The 23,608-nt window shown below is 42.0% G+C and overlaps 1 protein-coding gene across 1 annotated transcript; it reads right to left on the reverse strand.

Moving 5' to 3' along the window:
• Window positions 1-6,989: 6,989 nt before the first annotated feature.
• LOC138882824 (uncharacterized) lies at window positions 6,990-12,891 on the reverse strand. The gene is made up of 2 exons (XM_070163457.1): window positions 12,484-12,891; window positions 6,990-7,055 (listed from the first exon to the last, which is right to left on the reverse strand). The coding sequence occupies exons 1-2, from the start codon at window positions 12,889-12,891 to the stop codon at window positions 6,990-6,992; spliced, it is 474 nt and encodes a 157-aa protein (XP_070019558.1).
• Window positions 12,892-23,608: the final 10,717 nt, after the last annotated feature.

Here is a 23,608-nt window from a genome sequence, read left to right on the forward strand (position 1 = left end):
ACTATATGCAACCTTCCTTCAACTTGCTTGCACCATAGATTTCCTTATGTTATTCTGGAACATCAAGCGAGACATCACATTGTCTCTAACTATTCTTTACTCTCTTAACTAGACCTCTCGGTACCTAGAAACTATAGGCTGGAAGATATGACCACTAATGACACTGCTATCATTCCTTCATACTGAATCCCAGTGCTTCTAGCCCTCTATCTGAAGTATGGATTATTCACAACCTTCCGTATCTGAGTATTTTGTACATTGTTCACCTTTACCTTACTTACCTTAAAATCTCACATCGTATCTTCTATCTCTTTCATAAGCCCCCTTCCACATAGATATAATTCACATCCACAGCTCGAAGCTCTCTTATAATACTTGCACCTCTGGTGCATACACAATCCGGTGGGAGCTCCATACTGACTTCTTATGAGGCTAGTACTCTTCTAACTAGCTTTATCTTAGTTCCCACGCATGCCAAAATTTTTGTGCAACTCATATGATCTCGAATATTAGTTTTTGGTTTCACTTCCCGTTTATTAGCCACGTAGGTGCCACTTTCTTATGAAATGCATACAATATTATAGTGAGACTATTATTACAAGACCATTTCTTCTTCAAGTTACTATGATTAGGTTGAAGCCTTCTTCCTTATTTCCTTAGCTAATCTTTTGTTGTAGTACTTGGGGGACACCCTCTGACTCTGGTAAAGTTGTGAGCTTATTATATTGTATACCTGAAGTAGTTTTCGATGTTCTTACTCGTCTATAAATTGTCGTAGTTACATACCTCTATGCCCTTGTATATACATCTATTATTGTTGAAGGTAACTCAAAATGCTTATATTTCTCTGCTTGAATTGTAAATACTGATAATCTTCATTAACTGGGCGCCTCGTACCCTTCTTCACCTTGCTTCTTTTACTTGTTAAAACTTGTATCTACCTTCTAAATCTCTCATTACTTTTCACCATATGAATGGATAGATATTCTTGCCTTAAGGATCCTTATCAAGAAGCTTACACATCTTAGTACACAGATGTTCTGCTGAAGAACTCACATTTATCCATCATAAGAATGATGCAAAATCAAGTTCCTCTAACTCAACTCTTCCACAACCACATGAAATCTCTTACCAACTATGTTTTGGATGTAGGTATCATCTTATTGTGAATAAAATAGAATTTAAGAGTTTAAATTCGTACAAGTGAGCTCTACCACACGATCTAGAGTAAGAAGAAAGAGTGATAGTCCTAAATGCTCCCTGTAGCCTCCTGCTTATAAGTGTGATGTAAAACACATCCATAAATAAGACTCTACTAGACATGGCTTATAGACTCCCTATGAAAGAACTGTTTTAATACCACATTTGTCACAACCCAAACCAATGGGCCACGACGAGCACCCGGTGTCGTACTCAATCGAGTACCAATATAACATATCTTTCGTATCGTACTATTATAGGTAAATGAACCAGAAAGGTTGTCATGAGATAACCGGAATAAAATATGAGGGAATACTTGACATAGGATGACCCAGCATAATATACCGACTTATACATATGACGTACGGGCCTATAAGGTCGGCATGATCCTTTATATACTCAAAACATAGGCCGAGAAGTCCATGCAAGTATCCATATACATAACGTCTATCTACAAACCTCTAAGAGTAGATAAATACCATAAAGGTCAAGATAGGGCCCCACCATACCAATCAATACATGTCCAAATCCTACTGACCAAATAAGCAACTCCGGAGCAAATGGAACGCACAAACACCTTCCGCTGAGCTGATAGCTTACTTGAAGGACTCTCAACCTGTCTATCGGGACCTGCGGGCATGAAATGCAGCATCCCTAGGCAAAAGGGATGTTAGTACAAATAAAGTACCGAGTATGTAATGCAAGAAAAGCCGTATACAATAGATATGAAAGAAACATGAAGTAAAGGACTCAACCTGTAAGTCTGAATAGCTCTGTGAATCATGAAATATTTATAATGTCATGCATATGTGTATAAATGTCATATCATGCATAGTTATATGATAACTAGGGAATATGATGCATTTTACGCTCCTTCTTGATAAAGTTTTGATTAGAAATGTGTACAAAATAGCCCCAAAGGCTCACAAGTTGTGCTTGATTCCAGATTTGATAAATAAGGTAACAAAATGTCAAAAACCAGCTCAAAAAGGAGTGAAACTTGCACAAGTACCAAGACAAGACAAAGCTCAGTCAAATAGGGCTAGTGCGGCCGCACACCATTCTGTGTGGTCCGCACAAGTGAAGTTCAGAGAGGTTGCCTTTCAGGCCAAAAGGCAATGCGGCTGCAAAAAGGGTTTTGTGCGGTCCGCATTGAGTTCACCGTGGCTGTACTCGATTTCATGCGGTCCGCAGAGCCAAGGTTCAGAGAGGTGGTGTTTTGGAGGTTGAAGCTCAATGCGGTCCGCTGTCCTTTTTGTGCGGACGGTAATGGAAGACACCACGGCCGCACTCGATTTCATGCGGTCCGCATTACCCAAGTTTAGAGAGCTAATTATTCAAGCCCAGAGCCTTAGTGCGGCCGCACTCGATTTTGTGCGGTCCGCAATAGCCCCGCAAGGGTATTTTTGTCCAAGATTTTCATCCTAGTATAAATAGATTTTTTCCCCATTTTTAGGTCATCAAATAGTTTTGTACTGAGTTGCGCTCGTGACTTCGTCCCTCTTACCTATTTTGAGTGATTTTAGCTTAATTTCAATATTGAATCTTCAAGTTTAACTTAGAAATTAATTATTATGAGTTTTTTTTCATCTATTTCTTTGTTTTCTTCTCTAATTATGAGTAGCTAGATCCATTAGCTAAGGTTGTGGCTCAACCCTATAGTGAGTAATTGATGGGTCTTGTGTTTTGATGCTTGATTGTCTATGGGTGTTTGATATATGGGCTAATTTAGGGTTTTAATCGTGAATTAGTAGTTGCAAACACTAGTTTATGCCTGTCACACCTCCTTTTTGCGCGCCCGCCCCGAAGGGTTGAATGCGCAAGGGAGTTTTTCCAATTTAAGTGACAATATTCGAAATGAGATTATTTAATTAATTCAGAGTCGCCACTTGGGAAAGGTTTGGCTTTTGGTGTCTCAAGTCACCGATTTATCTTGAATCCCAAATCGAGGAAAATATTCGACTTTCCAAATGAAGTTTGCGAACCAGAAATTTTAAGTAAGGAATTCTGTTGACCTGAGGGAAGGTGTTAGGCACCCTCGAATCCCGTGGTTCTAGCACGATCGCTTAAATTGTTATAATGGCTAGATATCTGATTTATTACATGTTATTACTTATGTGCTTTCATTAAGTTTAAAACCGCTTTTATTATTATTTATTTTTTATGGAATTGCAACATTGTAAAAATGCATTTCGAACCATGTCACAATCAATGCGCCCATGGTTGTTAATACATTCCGACTCCGTTGAGATTTGGATTTGGGTCACATAAATGCGCACCCGAATTTAAGAAGGTAAGATTATTAAAATGCACGCCTGAAGCAATTATCGTATTATTATTTCTGGGTAAGGCCGTGGAATTTTGCTAAACGGCTCATCCCGAAGTCTAAGTAATTTTAATTAAACATTTATCGAGGGCCCCGCAATTTGTGCGTTTTATTTGGCGAGGCTCATCTCATTTATTTTTATCAGGATAATCCTAAAGTGCCTACATTTTCTATTAAAATTGTCTCTACAAAAATGAAAGAGAAAAGGTCTTAATTTATTTACATGCTTGAGTTGTTATAGTTGAGTTTCGAATATGATTCGTAAATTCTGAAAAATGATACAAGCAAGGTAGTCCGTTGCCAATATGGGCACAGGCTCACGTATTACTACCTAATTATATTATACTAGGCATGTTCTCAGTTTGTCAAATTAAAAAAAAAACTTGGCAATCTAATTTTAATCCTAAAACAATTACATGCTGGAATTAACCAATATTATTTAACTAAACAATTTTCTTACAAGTTCCGAAATGGTCTATTCGTTTGATTTTTAACTTAGACGGAGTTACTACACCATTTATTTATTTTTAAGCAATATATAGATAGTTCATCCGTTAAGCTATCGTTGGATGTTCCACTATATATACATTAAATAGCTACATGATTCCGATTTTTGTAAGCTAAATAATTTATATATACAAATAAAATTAAGAATATAATTCAAAATAAATTTAGAACTTCAATTCTTCATTTTTCGTATTCATGCTTCCTGTTTCAGTTTACAATAATCAGCGTGTCAGTTGTGTACCTGATATTGGAAGCAAAAGAAAAGTGAGAGATCAGCAGAAATTCAGTAGCATACAACAACAGCAATCCCAGCAACTAGTAACAACCAGCGACGAGAAACTTAGTGACAGATTTTAAAATCAAGGACAAAATCCGGAAACAACAACAACCAACGGACAGAAGCAAAGGGAAACTTTTCAGATTTTTGAAAGACTAGTTAGTGTTTAACCCTTAATTTCTCAATCCGTATCTCAGAATATTTGGACTATATATCAGGTGTATATTCTTCTTCTTTTGAATTTCCAGAATGTTTTTCTTTTTGTTTTTCTAAAGTCTTAGTATTTTTTTTTTCGGAATTTTCTCTCTTAAATTCTTCTCCTCCTAAAACAAATTTCATGAACATGATTTCTTCAACATTTCAATAACAAATCACATGAACATGATTTCAACCACAAATCATATGAACACAAATTGAACAACCAAGAACAACTAAAATTTGATTGAACAATATTTTTAGCAACAACAAACCTATTTTCGGATTTAAACAACAACAACAATCAAACAAGTATATTTAGATTTCTAAATTCAATAATATTGAACTTAAAATCAACCATAACAACATTACAACCAACAATTCCTATATCAAACTTAAACAAGATTATGAGACAAATTCAAGAGATAATCATAAATGATAAACAAGAAATCAAACTATACAAATTTCGGATTCAAGATCAACAAACATAATATGAACATGAATTAAATCTAAAAATAAAAACGACGGATTCAAATGATTAAAACCAACATACTTCCTTTATTACAACTAAATTCTTTTAGGCAAATGACAAAACAAAACCTAAGAAGAAACAATTATGAATTTAAACTTGAACTTAACAATATTAACAATTTCCGAAAAATACATAAAATACATGAAACAAATTAAAGAAACAATTAATTAAACTTCAATTTGTATCTAACTAATACTAAACTAACAAATATTCACTTAAACAATAATACAAACATGAAATAAATATGAAAACAACTAATTAAACTTCCATTTTGAAATCTGAAAATTAATTTAACAAACAACACATGAACATGAACTAAAAATTAATTCAAACGATAAACAAAACAAACATTTGTTGATTTTAGATTCGAAAATATCAAAACAAAATACGGACAAAATAAAACTCAAAAACTACTAACCGGATCGAAACGACGAACAAACGACTAACCCAACAACGAACTTGACGAGCCTCGACCAAAGCTCGAACCAACGATGACGAACACGAGCAGACGACGACGAACATGAACCTACGAAGCAATATCGGCAGTTGACAACTGAATCCACGCCGAAGCTATACCGGCAGTTGGCGCGGCAGAAGTGAAGCAGCAAAGGCATCCATGGACGACGAGGTTTCAGTACAGACTCATATGAGAGGTCGACGGACAGCGGAGATGCGACAGCTGGGGACGGGGGCTTCGAACTGGACGATGAGCTTGGCCATGGAAACAGCGGAGATGCGACAGAAGGCGATGGACAGTGACGACGCGACGGAAGGAGCTGGGTTGGGTGGTTGTCGGAACTGTGGTGTTTGGGCGTTACTGGTTTTGGATGAAGGAGAAGGTGACGATGGAGGTGGTGTTTGCTGGATGCTTGGGCCGTGACGATGACGGGGAGGCAACTGGAGGTGGAAGGGTTGTGTGGTTTTGGACGATGCAGCAGCAATAGCTGCTGCTTGACGATGTTGGACGGGTAGTGATAGAGGCGGAGGGGTCTATTTGGTGGTGAAGCTGGTGGCGATGGGATAGTGACGATGCAGGGGGGGAACTGGTGGTTGACGGGGCTGGTGAATGGTAGCAGCCATGGACGTTGGGGTGTTTGGGAAGTTTTGAGGAAGAAGAAGGAGAATAGGGGGGCGGATGCTTTAGGCATTTTTAGGGTTTTCTTACTTTTTTTTTGTTTTGTGTTGCTTGTAAGATAATAGGGGTGTTGGGTTATGGACTGGGTCGACCCAGTTCGAAATGGACTGGGTCATAGGGAAGGTTGGGCCATTTTTTGGGCCTGTGGCTTGAAATCGAAGAAGAGGCCCAATTCCTACTTTCTTTATATTTTCGCTCTCTTTTCTTCTTTTATTTTTCTAAAACTAAATTATAAAAATACTTAAACTATTATTAAGAACTAAATTAAGTTATAAAAGCGCAAATTAACTCCCAATATCAATTAACGCACAATTAAATAATAATTAAGCATAAAACTGTATATTTGGACATTAAATGCTAAAAATGCAAACGATGCCTATTTTTGTAATTTTTTTTAATTTTTTTAAAACACATCTAATTACTAACAATTGTAGAATTAAATCCTATATGCAAAATGCGACATATTTTTGTATTTTTATTAATTTAGCAAATAAACACGCACAGACAAATACAAATAATTATTCAAAATATCACAAAATTGCACACCAAAGAAAAATCATTTTATTTTTGAATTTTTGGGAGTAATTCTCATATAGGGCAAAAATCATGTGCTTACAGCTGCCCCTCTTTGCCCAGAGACACGAAGGGATTTCGTGCAAAGATAAAGCGAGCGATTTTTGCCCATCCGAGTACTCCGTGTGAAGCATTTTTTTTTTTTGAAAAATATTTGACCGAACCTTTGCTTCAAAGGTTTCCTACATATTCTGGGCTAAACAGGAATCAGGTCATGTAGTTCGGGAAATTTTGGTAGCTGGGACTACCATGGGATTGCAATGCTTGCTGTTACTGCTGTTGCTGTTGCCACTACTGCTTTAATGACCTCCTTATTAGTACCAAAGGAAATTGAAACTGAACTAACTACTTATGCCTGTCAACCGCTAGTTACAAGATTCCTATCTATAATTCTTTTGCAACTTGATCTATGGTCTCAGCTAATTCTGCTTGTAGACTTCGATCCGAATCTTGTTGCTCGCAAGTTGTAGGCGTTTGTTTATTTCTGCAGTATTTAATGAAACAGGATTGGCGGAGCTCGAGAATTTGATCCAATTTTTTGAGCGACCTGCCCTTTGTTTGTTCCAATATGTGGGAATCTTCTTTTTTTTCTTTTGTTCTTTTGTTCTTTTCTTTATTCTGGATTGAGACTCACCCCGTAGGTCGTCTCGATCCATGCACCTCAGGGTCAGACCTGCTGAGACAACAAAACAAACGAACAAAATTTCTGCCCTAGTTTCACTAGGAAAATTTCGTGAGTTAATTGTCATGAAAATTTACAGCACTGATGAGGGGATTGAAAAAAAAAACCTAGTCTACAAAGCGCAACTCAAGGATTGGAGCCCTAATGTCGCAAAAGGTAAAAGTGCACAATTCAGGGATTGGATCCCTAATGTTGGCTAAAGGAAGGTTGCTCAACTCAGGGATTGGAGCCCTAATGTCGGCTAACAGGAAAAAAAACGCTCAGTTCAGGGATTAGAGCCCTAATGCTGACTAAATAGAAACCTGTTCAACTTAAGGATCGGAGCCCTAAATTGGGAGAATTGCCAGGTTATGCTGGAAAGGGTCCACGGGTTATGCGGGGAAGATTCATCGGGTTATGCCGGAAAAGAGGTCCCTGGGTTATGCCAGGGAGGTCCACGGGTTATGCCGGAAAATTCAAAGAGGTCCCTAGGTTATGCCAGGGAGGTCCACGGGTTATGCCGGGGAAGTCATCGGGTTATGCCGGGAAAGGAAAAGAGTACTCGGGTTATGCCGGAGAAGTCATCGGGTTATACCGGAAAAGGAAAAGAGGTTCCTGGGTTATGCCAGGGAGGTCCACGGGTTTTGCCGGGGAAGTCATCGGGTTATTCCGGGAAAGGAAAAGAGTCCTCGGGTTATGCCGGGGAGGTCCCTGGGTTATGCCAGGGAGGTCCACGGGTTATGCCGGGAAATTCAAAGAGGTTCCTGGGTTATGCCAGGGAAATCATCGGGTTATGCCGAAAAAGGGAAAGAGGTCCCTGGGTTATGCCAGGGAGGTCCACGGGTTATGCCGGGAAATTCAAAGAGGTTCCTGGGTTATGCCAGGGAAATCATCGGGTTATGCCGAAAAAGGGAAAGAGGTCCCTGGGTTATGCCAGGGAGGTCCACGGGTTATGCTGGGAAAGAGACAGAGTCCTCGGGTTATGCCGGGGAAGTCATCGGGTTATGCCGGAAAAGGGATAAAGTCCTCGGGTTATGCCGGGGAAATTATCGGGTTATACCGAAAAAGGGAAAGAGGTCCCTGGGTTATGCCAGGGAGGTCCACGGGTTATGCCGGGAAATTCAAAGAGGTTCCTGGGTTATGCCAGGGAAATCATCGGGTTATGCCGAAAAAGGGAAAGAGGTCCCTGGGTTATGCCAGGGAGGTCCACGGGTTATGCCGGGAAAGGGACAGAGTCCTCGGGTTATGCCGGGGAAGTCATCGGGTTATGCCGGAAAAGGGAGAAAGTCCTCGGGTTATGCCGGGGAAATTATCGGGTTATACCGAAAAAGGGAAAGAGGTCCCTGGGTTATGCCAGGGAGGTCCACGGGTTATGCCGGGAAAGGGAAAGAGTCCTCGGGTTATGCCGGGGAAGTCATCGGGTTATGCCGGAAAAGGGAGAAAGTCCTCGGGTTATGCCGGGGAAATTATCGGGTTATACCGAAAAAGGGAAAGAGGTCCCTGGGTTATGCCAGGGAGGTCCACGGGTTATGCCGGGAAATTCAAAGAGGTTCCTGGGTTATGCCAGGGAAATCATCGGGTTATGCCGAAAAAGGGAAAGAGGTCCCTGGGTTATGCCAGGGAGGTCCACGGGTTATGCCGGGAAATTCAAAGAGGTTCCTGGGTTATGCCAGGGAAATCATCGGGTTATGCCGAAAAAGGGAAAGAGGTCCCTGGGTTATGCCAGGGAGGTCCACGGGTTATGCCGGGAAAGGGACAGAGTCCTCGGGTTATGCCGGGGAAGTCATCGGGTTATGCCGGAAAAGGGAGAAAGTCCTCGGGTTATGCCGGGGAAATTATCGGGTTATACCGAAAAGGGAAAGAGGTCCCTGGGTTATGCCAGGGGGGTCCACGGGTTATGCCGGGAAATTCAAAAAAGGTTCCTGGGTTATGCCAGGGAAATCATCGGGTTATGCCGAAAAAGGGAAAGAGGTCCTTGGGTTATGCCAGGGAGGTCCACGGGTTATGCCGGGAAAGGGACAAAGTCCTCGGGTTATGCCGGGGATGTCATCGGGTTATGCCGGAAAAGGGAGAAAGTCCTCGGGTTATGCCGGGGAAATTATCGAGTTATACCGAAAAAGGGAAAGAGGTCCCTGGGTTATGCCAGGGGGGTCCACGGGTTATGCCGGGAAATTCAAAGAGGTTCCTGGGTTATGCTAGCGAAATCATCGGGTTATGCCGAAAAAGGGAAAGAGGTCCCTGGGTTATGCCAGGGAGGTCCATGGGTTATGCCGGGAAAGGGACAGAGTCCTCGGGTTATGCCGGGGAAGTCATCGGGTTATGCCGGAAAAGGGAGAAAGTCCTCGGGTTATGCCAGGGAAATTATCGGGTTATACCGAAAAAGGGAAAGAGGTCCCTGGGTTATGCCAGGGGGGTCCACGGGTTATGCCGGGAAATTCAAAGAGGTTCCTGGGTTATGCCAGGGAAATCATCGGGTTATGCCGAAAAAGGGAAAGAGATCCCTGGGTTATGCCAGGGAAGTCCACGGGTTATGCCCTTTTATTTATCAAAATGTATGAAAGAATTCTGGGTAAACTTACTTTTGGTCGTTTTCTTGCTGCAAAGCTGTTTCAACACTCGTGCACTTCATTTCTTTTTCGGGCTACACCTGCTTCTTGCACGGTTGCTTTGGATCGCACCTGTCTCAATTTTCCTAAACAAAGAAAAATTGTCAGTTTGAAATTGTGGTCGGTTTTATGGCCTTCATTGTTTTTCTTGGTCCCAAGCTTCATTTCTGTTTGAGAAAATTCGCCATTGATTGGCTTCCAAGGCAACCTCCTTTCAAACTGATAAGACTCAATATTTCAGGATTTCACGCTGATTTGTGCGTGTACGGCTCTGTTTCTTCCGTCTCACTCTGCTTGGGGATTTTGAGGTAATCAAACGCCATGATCAGTCGGTATTGAACTGATGCATCACTGAGGCCGGGTATGTTCTCTACCTCTTGCCAAACAGAGCCCTGTGAAACCGGTCCTGCCACCTTTTCTTTCTAGCATGTTTTGGGGCTTAGGGTTAAACCAAAAAGGAATCCAAAGAAAAGTAAACAAAGAACGAGAAAAAATGAATTTAAAAAAAAACATCTTTTTTGGGAAAAGAAAGACTTATCTTGGCCCATGCTGGCTTTAAATTGACATAACCTGCTTTTTGGACTGGATGCCCGAATCTCACGAACCTACATTTTCTCACGAACCAAACGGATCTATGTTTCCAAACCAGGGAACCTTGCCATAACCTTCTGTGGTGAAATCCTCTTTCGGCCGACAGCGCTCTTTGCGAGTTTTCACTAGCCGACCTCTCTCATTTCTTTTCTCACCGTCGCCTTATAGTGCTCGTCATGAGTTTTCACTAACAAGACTCTCTCATTTTGATTTCTCTGCTCGCCATCGCCTTATGGTGCCCATAGGTTTTCACCAATAAGACTCTCTCATTTTGATTCTCTCATCCTGACTGTGTCGGATCTGAGCAACTGCGTCCTTTGATTTTGAAGAAACTTTTGCCGATTGATCAGAAGGACTTTTAACATGTTTGGGGTCAAAAGAACTTGGATCGAATTACAACTTTAGAACCGTCCAGGCGGGATTATCGCCGAATTATTATAATGTCTGCCCCAGTTTAACTTTTTTGGGGAGAATTATATTTTGGTTTTGGTGTGACTGAACCCCATAGAGAGGTTGCCTACGTATCCTTTCGGAATCAAGTCAAACGTAGTTCAAGAAATTTTGGTTTTTTTTTCACTTCACTTCAGGGTTCCAAAGAGGGTAATGAAAGAAAGGTAAATGGCTCAAAGTGTTAGCAAAGGATTTGAGTGTTTGGGTAGCGGGAATGAAAGCTTTCGTCCTCTCAAATGTGCAAAAAAAAAAATATCGTCAGAGCAAGTTCAAACATAGTATCTTTTTACTGCATCTGCATTCACGGCTGTGTCGGGATCTTTTCCTTCAATATCACCTAGATATAATGCTCCCCTGGGCAATATCTTCCTGATGATGTATGGACCTTTCCAATTAGGAGCAAATTTTCCTTTCGCTTCCTGGTGATGTGGAAGAATGTGCCTTAACACCAGTTGACCTACTTCAAAATTCCTGGGTCGCACTTTCTTGTTGTAAGCACGAGCCATTCTTTGTTGGTACAATTGCCCGTGACAAACTGCAGCCATTCGCTTTTCATCGATCAGCGTTAACTGTTCCAAACGGGTTTTGACCCACTCACTATCTTCAATTTCAGCTTCAACAATGATCCGGAGAGAAGGGATTTCTACCTCTGCCGGTATTACAGCCTCGGTCCCGTAAACCAACAAGTATGGGGTTGCCCCTACTGAGGTGCATACTGTAGTGCGATATCCAAGCAGGGCGAAAGGTAACTGCTCATGCCATTGTCTGGAACTCTGGGTTGTCTTCCTCAAAATCTTTTTGATGTTTTTGTTCGCTGCTTCAACAGCGTCGTTGGCTTTGGGCCGATAAGGAGTGGAATTCCTATGTGTTATTTTGAATTATTCACACACATCCTCCATCAAATGACTATTCAGGTTTGCTGCATTATCTGTGATTATAGTTGCAGGAATACCGAAACAACAGATAAGATTTGAATGTATGAAATCCACCACGGCTTTCTTAGTGACTGATTTGAGAGTGACAGCCTCGACCCATTTTGTGAAGTAGTCGATAGCGACCAATATGAATCTGTGTCCATTTGAAGCTTTGGGCTCAATCGGACCAATGACATCCATACCCCAGGCAACAAATGGCCAAGGTGCAGACATGGGATGCAGTTCTGTGGGAGGTGCGTGAATCAGATCTCCATGCACCTGACACTGATGGCACTTTCGAACGAAGTTGAAACAGTCCTTTTCCATGGTCATCCAGTAATATCCGGCCCGCAAGATTTTCTTTGCCAAAACGTACCCGTTCATATGAGGTCCACACACCCATGCATGTACTTCATGCATGATCCTGCATGCTTCTTCGGCATCAACACATCTTAATAAGTTGAGATCAGGGGTTCTTTTATACAATATCTCACCGCTAAAAAAGAATCCACTTGCCTGCCGCCTAATAGTTCTCTTCTGATATCCAGTAGCATGTTCGGGGTATTCTTGTGTTTTCAAGAACCTCTTAATATCCTGGTACCATGGCTGGATACTTGGTCCTGCCTCGATTGCGTTGCAGTAACCATGCCTTTCCCTGATTTGGATTTCCAAGGGATCGATGTGGGCATTGCCTGGATAAGGTAACATTGAAGCTAAAGTGGCAAGTGCATCGGCTAATTCATTGTGACATCGCGGGATATACCTGAACTCTACTGATCTGAACCGCTTGCTTAGATCCTCTACGTGCTGCCGGTAGGGAATAAGCTTGACATCTCGAGTTTCCCATTCACCATGGGCTTGCCGGATAATCAAATCAGAATCCCCCATAATCAACAAATCCCCAACATCTTGATCAATCGCCATATTCATTCCCATGACGCAAGCTTCATATTCAGTTGTATTGTTCGTGCAAAAGAAACGAAGCCTAGCTGTAGCCGGATAATGTTGACCAGCAGGTGAGATCAAGATTGCCCCTATTCCTACACCTTTGGCATTTACGGCCCCATCAAAGAACATCTTCCAAACGTGAGCATTTTCCGAGACCACTTCTATGGTATTTATTTCTTCATCTGGAAAATAAGTACTCAATGGCTGGTATTCCTCATCAACCGGATTTTCGGCCAAATGATCTGCTAATGCCTGGGCTTTCATTGCCGTACGGGTGACATAGACTATGTCAAATTCAGTAAGCAAGATTTGCCACTTGGCCAGTCTTCCAGTAGGCATTGGTTTCTGAAATATATACTTCAAAGGATCCAACCTGCTTATGAGGTAAGTAGTGTGAGTTTGAAGATAATGTCTCAATTTTTGAGCAACCCACGTTAAAGCACAACACGTTCTTTCCAGCAGAGTGTACTTGGCCTCGTAGCCGGTAAATTTCTTGCTCAAGTAGTAGATCGCCTGTTCCTTCTTACCGGTTATGTCATGTTGCCCGAGGATGCAACCGAAAGAATTTTCCAAGACTGTCAGATACAAGAACAGGGGTCTCTCTGGCTCTGGCGGGACCAAAACTGGGGGATTTAAAAGATATTCTTTGATCTTGTCAAAAGCTTCTTGACATTCAGTCGTCCATTTGATCACTGCATCCTTCCTTAATAGCTTAAATATGGGCTCACACATGCTAGTTAGCTGGGCAATGAATCGACTAATATAGTTTAACCTGCCCAACAGACTCATCACGTCTTTCTTCGTTCTTGGGGGAGGTAGATCTCTGATAGATTTTATCTTTGTTGGATCTAACTCTATACCTCTCCTGCTTACTATGAAACCCAAAAGCTTGCCTGATGGGACTCCGAAGGCGCATTTGGCCGGGTTCAGCTTCAAGTCGTACTTTCTCAGTCTCTCGAAGAATTTTCTCAAGTCTTGGATATGATTGTCTCGAGTCCTGGACTTGATTATCATGTCATCCACATACACCTCTATTTCTTGATGCATCATGTCATGAAAAATGGCCGTCATGGCTCTTATGTAAGTTGCCCCAGCATTCTTCAGACCGAATGGCATAACCCGATAACAGTAAGTGCCCCATGGTGTAGTGAATGTAGTCTTCTCAGCGTCTTCTTCATCCATCAACACCTGATGATATCCAGCGTAACAATCTACGAAAGACTGGATCTCATGTTTGGCGCAATTATCAACAAGGATGTGGATGTTGGGCAATGGGAAATTGTCTTTGGGACTCGCTCTGTTCAAATCTCGATAATCCACACAGACCCGAGTTTTCCCATCTTTTTTCGGCACTGGAACTACATTCGCTAACCACGTGGTGTACTGGATTACCCGAATTACTCCCGTTTTCAGCTGCTTGGTGATTTCTTCTTTAATCTTGTCACTGACATCAGTTTTGAACTTTCTTTGCTTTTGTTGAACTGGAGGACAATCAGGGTGAATTGGCAATTTATGCACCACTAGATCAACGCTTAATCCTGGCATGTCATCGTATGACCAAGCAAACACATCTTTAAATTCAACAAGGAGTTGAACTATCGCGTTTCGCGTTCTCTCGCCCGTGTGAATGCTTATTTTGGTCTCTCGGATTTCTTCAGGAGTTCCCAAATTAACTGGTTCGGTGTCATTCAGATTCGGCTTAGGTTTGTTCTCAAAGTGTTCCAATTCTCGATTTATTTCCTTAAAAGCCTCTTCTTCGTCGTATTCCATTTCTTGGTTCATTATTTCGCAGTTAGACCGCATGTTTGAATCTGGGCATGAAGTCCGCAAGCATGTCATGTTATTTAAAGCCGCATTATTAGAACTGAAAGAAATAAAACAGAAAAAAATAAAAAATCAGAGAGAATAAATAAGATAAAAGATGAAATATTTATTTCATTTCATTGAATTTTGAAGATAATAGGGTTTACATCAGAATTTAAGGACAAGAAACTAAAAGGAAATCATTCGAGTTACACCCCAAAATAACTCGTGATGCAGAAAAGGTGGCAAGACTGGTCTACCAGGATTCCCGCTTGATCGGAAACGGAGTAGCCTTCTAGTTTTGAAATTTGGCATCGGGCCCCATGTAAAGCACCTCAGCGGTGCTCGAGCCTTCTCCCGGCTGAACCATATGGGTTTCGTACATCATTTGCCTCATAACCTCACAGATTTCTTCAATTTCCTCGGTCGTGAAGGTCTCATCCTCTCTTTCTTCATTGTACTTGGGTTTGACGAATGTTCTGTAAAGATGGGGAATTGGCTGAGATAATACCCAACCATTGCTCTTCCGTTGGTTTGCCCACATTACGTCAGCTTCTTCGGCGTAAAAACCAATACCGAAGAACTTTTCGGCGGCAGGTAATGTGATAGGTTTCGGTGATACCTTGCAATGATGCCCCGAGTCCCTTTCCCAGTTTATAACCATGCCTGATCATTTCCTTGGCAACCATAACTGACGCTTTTGAGAGAAAAGGTTGAGGGTAGGGGCTTCCTTCTTCGCATTGGTCTGCGACCACAACCTCGAAAACTTGATAGACTATGTGTTCACTACCCTCCTTAGCTTCGAGGCATGGAACCGACGGGTCTCGATAAATTGAATGCTCATCCTCTCCATGGACTATAATCTCTTGATTTTCATGTACAAATTTTACCATCTGGTGGAGAGTAGAAGGTATGGCTTCTGTCGCATGAATCCAGGGCCTTCCTAGAAGGAAATTGTAAGAAGTATCCATATCTAGGACCTGAAAGGTCACCTCAAAATCCACAGGTCCAATAGTCAAAATCAAATCGATCTCGCCTAGGGTGTCCCTTTTGATGCCGTCAAAGGCACGAACACATACGCTGTTGGGCCTGATTCTTCCTGTTTCGATCTCCATTCTTTGCAGAGTCGAAAGGGGACAGATATCCACTCCGGACCCGCCATCCAGCATGACCCTCTTCACATATTACCCTTCACATTTAACTGTTAGGTGGAGGGCCTTGTTGTGAGCGGCCCCTTCCGGGGGCAGATCATTTTTGCTGAAGGAAATTTGATTGATCAGAAAAATCTTTCTACCATCCTCTCTAGCTGTTCCACGGTAGTTTGAATTGGGACGTAAGCTTCGTTGAGGGTCTTGATCAACACTTTTTGATGCTTAGTAGAATTCATCAATAGAGACCACAACGAGACCTGAGCGGGAGAGTTTCGGAGTTGATCAATTATCTCATAGTCCGCAGTTTTCATTTTCTTGAAAAACTCTTCCGCTTCCTCGGCGCTAACCGGTTTCTTGCGTGGGAAACGCTTCTTTGTAGAATCATTCAACTCCTCCAGGTTGAGGTATTTCTCAGTTGGGTTAGTTTCATTCACTTCTCCCAGGATTTCTTTTCCTTTGTAGGTTACTACCGCCTTGTTATAATTCCATGGGACGGTAGTAGGATCCGTCATGGGCCTCTGCGGCGCGCGTCCAATAATCACGGGCTCATTCAGCCTTGGTGAAATTATTGGCCCCCGTTCCGCATAGGTCCCTTTGGGCACATACATCTTAGATCCTTTGTTCAGCTCAAACCTTCTTGGAGGGCTCAATGTCACTTGTCCTTTCTTCGAACCTCGGGGGACATAAAGGACAGTATCTTTCGAGGGTACTACCTCAATTTTTGTTTTCACTGCTTTTTCTGTGTTTTGAGGGGGGTTTTTACTCTTCTTGTCCACCTTTTCTTGCTTTGCATACGTCTTGGGCTCTTTCTCAATGTCGGCGATTGCAATGATGGCTTTCAAGACAGGATCAAACTCTTTATCTTCGCAGATCATCCCAATAATCGGTCCATTGTTGTGAGCCGGTAACAGATTGTTGGTCACATTAGGAATGTCTTCGTCCTTTAACACTATTCGCTTTTGTTCTATGAGGTTTTCAACAACCCTTTTCAAAGTCCAACAGCTCTCAGTGTCATGTCCTTCCACTCCAGAATGATAGGCACATCGGGCACCAGGTTGGTAAGAGGGTGACTCTGGGTTTTGCCTATTTGGGGGTACGGGTTGTAACAAACCCATTTGGACCAATTTGGGGAAAAGGTTGGAATATGATTCACCAATAGGTGTGAAGTCCATTTTCCTGGGCGGCTCTCGAGTGTGGGCGTTGTAGGGGAGATTATTTTGTAGAGGTCGGGGATTATACTGAGCTTGGTGAGGAGGTTGATTTCTTGGAAATTGAGCTCGTTTTTGGTGAAATTGTTGTTGTGGCCTAATATATGGTTGTTCATTCATTACTGTGTAGGGCTGAAGGTTCATAGCATAGGCCGCATCTTGATGGGGGTAGTAGTGTTGCGGGAGTCTTTCAGAGAAATGAAATCTGGACGGATGGGGTTTTCTTACACTCGAAGTTGCCATTGTTGCTTCTTCCTTCTTCTTTCGGTTTGCTCCTCCTCCAGACCCGCCTTGGATTGCTTGGGAGGTGGCCCTTATAGCAGACTGACTCAAGATTCGCCCTGTTTTTAAACCATTTTCCACCATTTCACCGATTTTGATGGCTTCAGCAAACGGCTTTCCCATTGCAGACATCATGTTTTGATAATAATCAGCCTCTTGAGCTTGAAGGAAAACGCTGACCATTTCTGTTTCATCCATGGGAGGTTTGACTCTGGATGCTTGTTCGCGCCATTTGACAGCATATTCTCGGAAGCTCTCCGAAGGCTTCTTCTTTAGATTTGACAATGAATTCCTGTCGGGGGCAATGTCGATGTTATATTGAAACTGCCTGACAAAATCCCTAGCCAAGTCGTCCCAAATGTGCCAACGAGATACTTCCTGATCCGTATACCATTCAGAAGCAATGCCAGTCAAAGTTTCTCCAAAGTAAGCCATAAGAAGTTCTTCTTTTCCGCCCGCTCCCCGCAACTGGTTGCAGTACCTTTTGAGGTGGGCTATGGGGTCCCCATGCCCGTCATATTTCTCAAACTTTGGGGTTTTGAAACCCAAGGGCAGATGTACGTGTGGGAACATGCACAGGTCAGCGTAAGATACGCTTTTTTGCCCGCTCAGACCCTGTATATTTTTGAGAGTTTGCTCCATGCTTCTCATTTTTCTGGTCATTTCCTCTTGTTCAGGCGTTTTCTCGGCTTTCTCCTGTCCTGCGATAAACTCGTACCGAGACGGCTGAGGGTAAGCATTGGTAGTGAACTGACTAGGTTCCAATGGAAGAGGTGGTGCTTGAAATGTGAAGGATGATGAATCGAAGTTAGGCCTGGGTAAGACAGGTTGTGCCGTGGATGAACAAGGTGGAGCAGTGAATATGTTTGAAACCGCTCCGGCAGCTAACACCTGGGGGCGAGACTCAGAAGGTGTTCCAGTAAAGTAGGTTGAGATGGTAGGAAATCCCAATGGGGTATTTGGATAATTTGTGGGGATGTTGGAGGTCCCACTTGCCCTAGGAAAAAGCTCAGGGAATCCAGGGATCGCACTTGGTGGCTCTTTTCCATTGGCCCAGGCGTCCCACATTTCCATCATGCGGAGACGCAGAATCCTATTTTCCTCGACAGTTGCTGACTCAGAAGTTGGGATGACTGAGATTGAACTTTCCTCCGAAATAGGAATCGTTGGCAGAGGAATTTCTGAAGACATTTCGACACTTCCCTTCGACCTTGTGAAATATGTATGAGCAATTCCTCTTGATTTAGCGAAGGGTGGTTGAACGTTTCCTTTTGATCTCGTGAAGTATGTATGAGAGGCCAGATTACCACAAAACCAAACCACTTTTCTAGGAACCTGAACTTATCAGCAAACATGACGGTTAGTGTAAAACAAATAACAGACAGGTAATCTCACATTGGGGTGTGATGCACCTATACAGTCAGGGAATTTTCTACATGCTTGCAACAAAGACATGTGTCATTCCGGCTTCTCCTTAGGCTTTTCTTTTATTTATCACCATTTTTCTTTCTTTGCTTTTTTATTTTATTTTATTATTTGCAGTTAAAAATGTGACCGGATCCGATGAGGATTGCCTACGTATCACGATGCCGCGTGAATCAGATCTTGCGTAGTTCGGGATAGAGGAGCGTAAAAGAAGCACACATTTTATTACTTGAAGCAATCTATTACAACCAACATTTGAAAAAGGGGAAAATAAACAAACCTTGAAAACAAATGCAGACTCAAACAAACTAATGCACCCTGATGCGAAAGACGGACAGAAGATGCTAAGATGCATACTCGACCTATGAATACATCAAGGTTTCGAGAATTGGCGCCCGCGGGGCATCGTTCGGCCTCGCCGTGGTCTTAGGTGTGAGATCCCTTTCAAGTTGTTCCAGCTCATGCATGGTTTGCTTGACATACACCATCACTGCCGAGAGAACGGTAATGGTGGTCATGTTTTCACACCGTAGACATCTTCTGATGAATGGCATGGGCAATGGTCCTGATCTTATCCCTGGTTCGCCTCTTCTCTTTGAGTAAGTGCTCTATTTGATCATTACGGGCTGTCATAACCCGAGAATCCTGGAGGCATTGATTTTGCCACTGCTGAATTTCTACTTCCATCTGGGCTAAAAGCTTGCGGCAATGTCTATTTTCAACTCCTAGGGTTCGGGTTTGCTCAAACGCTCTGTCCACCTTTTCCTTCAAATTGGCAATGGTTCGCTCGTGATCCCTTTCCAACTGCTGTAAGTGCCGATTACGTTTTTCTGTCCTTCTTGCCCAGCGTGCCTCGAGCCCCGCTATGGCATTTTCTGACTCAGTCCGGCGCTCCCTAATTTCCGTCCTTAGAGTTTTTATCAATCGTTCATCTGACCGGCTCCTTTGTTGGTTATCAGCATCTAACCTCATTTGTTTAATCCGGGCCTTGAGCATCTCATTTTCCTGAGCCAACCTGTTCTTTTCTCCCATATCGGTAGCAACTTGCACGTTGTGCTCGTATTTTAGACCTTCCACTTGTTGCTTCAACTTGCTGATTTCGGTACGATAACCTCTTTCTTTTGCCAACCAATCCCACTGCTTTTGCGATGACTCGGCGAAATTTAAGATATGGGGTCTTTTAGCCGGCCTTTCGTGTTTGAGTTCTCTTCTGTACCATGCAAGGTAACCTGGCGCCATTTCACTTTTGGCCCGATCCTGCACACAAGTATCTGCTTTCAAATATTGACATTCATTCCAGATCTGGCGGATTTTTGCTTCAGGAAATTGTCCGTCAGGGCTTATCTCAATTGTTTGAGCACTAAGATCTTCCTCGTGTGGCACTATCTGATATCTTCCGAGTTGTCTCAAGACTCGGCAGGGCGCGTAAGGTTGAATGCTCTTAAGTCCCATCAGTAGGAAATGAGTTCTAGTTGCTGGCATATACATGATCTCATCAACAGGCAACCATCCCAGTGTCCACTGTATTTGGCTGGCAGTAAGAGCTTGAAAGAATGAAGTCCATGCCATAACTCCTTTGGGTAGACTGATCTCTTTGGTTCTCGTGTAAAACTCTTCTATGCAAGTCTTCTCCGAAGAAACATGGCTCAAAAATTCGGAACGATGGCAGAGATGTTCAGTCATCCATATTTGTAGCAGCAAGTTACAACCTTTGAAGAAATTCCCTCCGGCTTTGCAGGCTGTGAGAGCTCGAAAGATATCGGATACCACCATAGGCGCGAGAGTACTGTCATTTTGAGTGAGCAAAGTACTGACGACCCCGGATATTTTCAGATCAATATTCCCATCTTTCCTCGGAAATACCAGAAGGCCCAAAAATGTTATCATGAAAGCCACCCGTCTGTGCTTATCCCACTTCTGACGACTTCCTTTGCTGCATAGCTTGTTAATCGGATTGTTGAATCCTCCTACATGACCATACCTGTCGTATATGAAGCATGGATTACAGAAACCGGCGGCCAAATCTGGGTTATGGACTGTCCTGGGTATTTTTAGTGAGTCTAGAAATCGATGCACCGTGACAGCTCTTGGGGCGACCAGGTATCTTTGCCTTAATGGAAGTTCAGCATTTCCGATGTACCCAGCCATTTCCTCCAGAGTTGGGGTGAGTTCAAAATCGGAGAAGTGGAAAACATTGTGCGCTGGGTCCCAGTAAGTGACCAAAGCTCTTATGATATCTCCCCGAGGCTGGATTTCCAGTAAACCCGTGAGACCTTTCAGATATTTCTTGACTTCATCTTGTCCTTCAAGACCTAGATCATTCCACCATAGCCGTAATTTGACAGGGATTTTAGTCATTATCGAAAAGTGCTCATTTTGCATTGTGCTCATCCTGCACATTTATTAAGGTGATTATGCCAACGAAGAACTTTTATTAGACTCAAAAAAAATAAAACTATCTATGTTTTTTTTATTTAAAGATTTTGTTTTCAAAATAATGGACTCGGTTTTCAAATGCGGCCTTTTAGTACTTCGGGAACGAAGATTTTAAGGCTGCGAGGATCAACCGGTCAAAAATAAAAACGATGACCAAAGATGACCGTTTATGCAATGTCAGCCTTCCGCCGTCCCTTTCGGGAACATTCGGTTGTTTTTGACAACAAAAACATCACTTGATTTTTTTTAGAATGGTGACACGACATTGGGAACATGGCCTCACAGAGCCTCGGGGACGAGGATTCCAAGGCTGTCAAGCAAATTGGTCAAAGTTCAAAATGACAAAAAATGGTTGTTTGTGCAAAGTCAGCCTTCTGGCATCCCTTTCAGGAATATTCGGTTATTCTTGACAAAACAGCATCACCTTACTCATTTATGATGAAGTTAAAAAAAAAAATTCTGACATTTTGGCTATTTCTGAAAAAGGGGAGATTGGACTCGATGAGGGTTGCCTACGTATCTCACACCCTGTGAGAATCAAACCGGCGTAGTTCGGTCAATCAGGCGTAGAGTACAAATAAACTAAACCCCTTCTGACTACAATCTTTTAAAGGGAAAAAAAAAGTATTTTTCTGGAATTTTTTATTTATTTATACTTCGTTTTTTTTTTAAAGGAAATATTTATGAATTTTAAACTTCTTTTCACCCTTTTTTTTTTAAAATTTCGAAAATCTTTTTTTTTTATTTTAAACAAATACCTTTTTTTTTTTTTGAGTTTTGATTTTTCTCCCTTTTTTTTACTTTTAAATAAATACCCGTTTTTGGATTTTGAAAGTGATTAAAAGGAATTTTTTTTATTATTATTTTTTATATATATAAATCAAACTAAAAGACAAATTTTGTTTTCATTTTTTTTTAAAAGAAAATTCCGGTGAGGTTTTGACACTACTTGGACATTAGTTTTATCTTTTTCAAAATAAGTAATTATCTTCCTATGCTGCTATTTTTCTCTTTTCTCCCTACTTTTTGAATTTTTTTTTTAGAAACCGGTCAGCATACAGATCTGAAGCAAATAAATGCGTCAACAAACGGGATGCAACAGGATGGTCTTTTCATTTCAGGTTGCCTGTCCTAGACGGACCCAACCCCTGTGTTGAGTCCCCTACGTCAAATGCAACATGATGCAAATAATCGTTCCTACTAGGGATCCAGCATGATGTTTCGTTATGCTAGGTTTATAACCTGGGTATATATTTTAGACTGTGTACCCGAGCAGACAACTCGAGTAGAGGAGGGGGCTACGTACCGGGGACCCGCGAGATCGTCCGGCTTTGTAACTTGTCCGGCCTCTTTCTTATTTAAGGTATTGACACTAACAGAATGGGGAGTCTCGACCAGCGAGCTTCTCCCCGGAGGTAAGAAGAGAAGGGTTTCGGCACAGTTTATATACAGTTCAGATAATATCAAAGCGGTAAAAGACAACATTTAGCACGTTATGCAAAAACATGTAATAAAGATCAGATAATAAAGCCAAATATAACAATTATTCTAAGCTCGAATTCTTGAACCCTGAACCAGTGGTTCTGGGTTTCATCCCCAGCGGAGTCGCCAGAAGCTGTCACACCTCCTTTTTGCGCGCCCGCCCCGAAGGGTTGAATGCGCAAGGGAGTTTTTCCAATTTAAGTGACAATATTCGAAATGAGATTATTTAATTAATTCAGAGTCGCCACTTGGGAAAGGTTTGGCTTTTGGTGTCCCAAGTCACCGGTTTATCTTGAATCCCAAATCGAGGAAAATATTCGACTTTCCAAATGAAGTCTGCGAACCAGAAATTCTAAGTAAGGAATTCTGTTGACCCGAGGGAAGGTGTTAGGCACCCTCGAATCCCGTGGTTCTAGCACGGTCGCTTAAATTGTTATAATGGCTAGATATCTGATTTATTACATGTTATTACTTATGTGCTTTCATTAAGTTTAAAACCGCTTTTATTATTATTTATTTTTTATGGAATTGCAACATTGTAAAAATGCATTTCGAACCATGTCACAATCAATGCGCCCATGGTTGTTAATACATTCCGACTCCGTTGAGATTTGGATTTGGGTCACATAAATGCGCACCCGAATTTAAGAAGGTAAGATTATTAAAATGCACGCCTGAAGCAATTATCGTATTATTATTTCTGGGTAAGGCCGTGGAATTTTGCTAAACGGCTCATCCCGAAGTCTAAGTAATTTTAATTAAACATTTATCGAGGGCCCCGCAATTTGTGCGTTTTATTTGGCGAGGCTCATCTCATTTATTTTTATCAGGATAATCCTAAAGTGCCTACATTTTCTATTAAAATTATCTCTACAAAAATGAAAGAGAAAAGGTCTTAATTTATTT

Source organism: Nicotiana sylvestris, chromosome 12 (genome assembly GCF_000393655.2).
Source record: "Nicotiana sylvestris chromosome 12, ASM39365v2, whole genome shotgun sequence".
Lineage (NCBI taxonomy): Eukaryota > Viridiplantae > Streptophyta > Magnoliopsida > Solanales > Solanaceae > Nicotiana > Nicotiana sylvestris.

Excerpts from the sequence above, each read along its gene's own strand:
- LOC138882824 (XM_070163457.1), bottom strand. The coding sequence starts at position 12,891 with ATGGCGATTGATCAAGATGTTGGGGATTTGTTGATTATGGGGGATTCT. Across the intron at positions 7,056-12,483 it reads AGAGAACTATTAGGCGGCAG|GAGGTCATTAAAGCAGTAGT; the intron begins GCAAGTGGATTC and ends GGTACTAATAAG.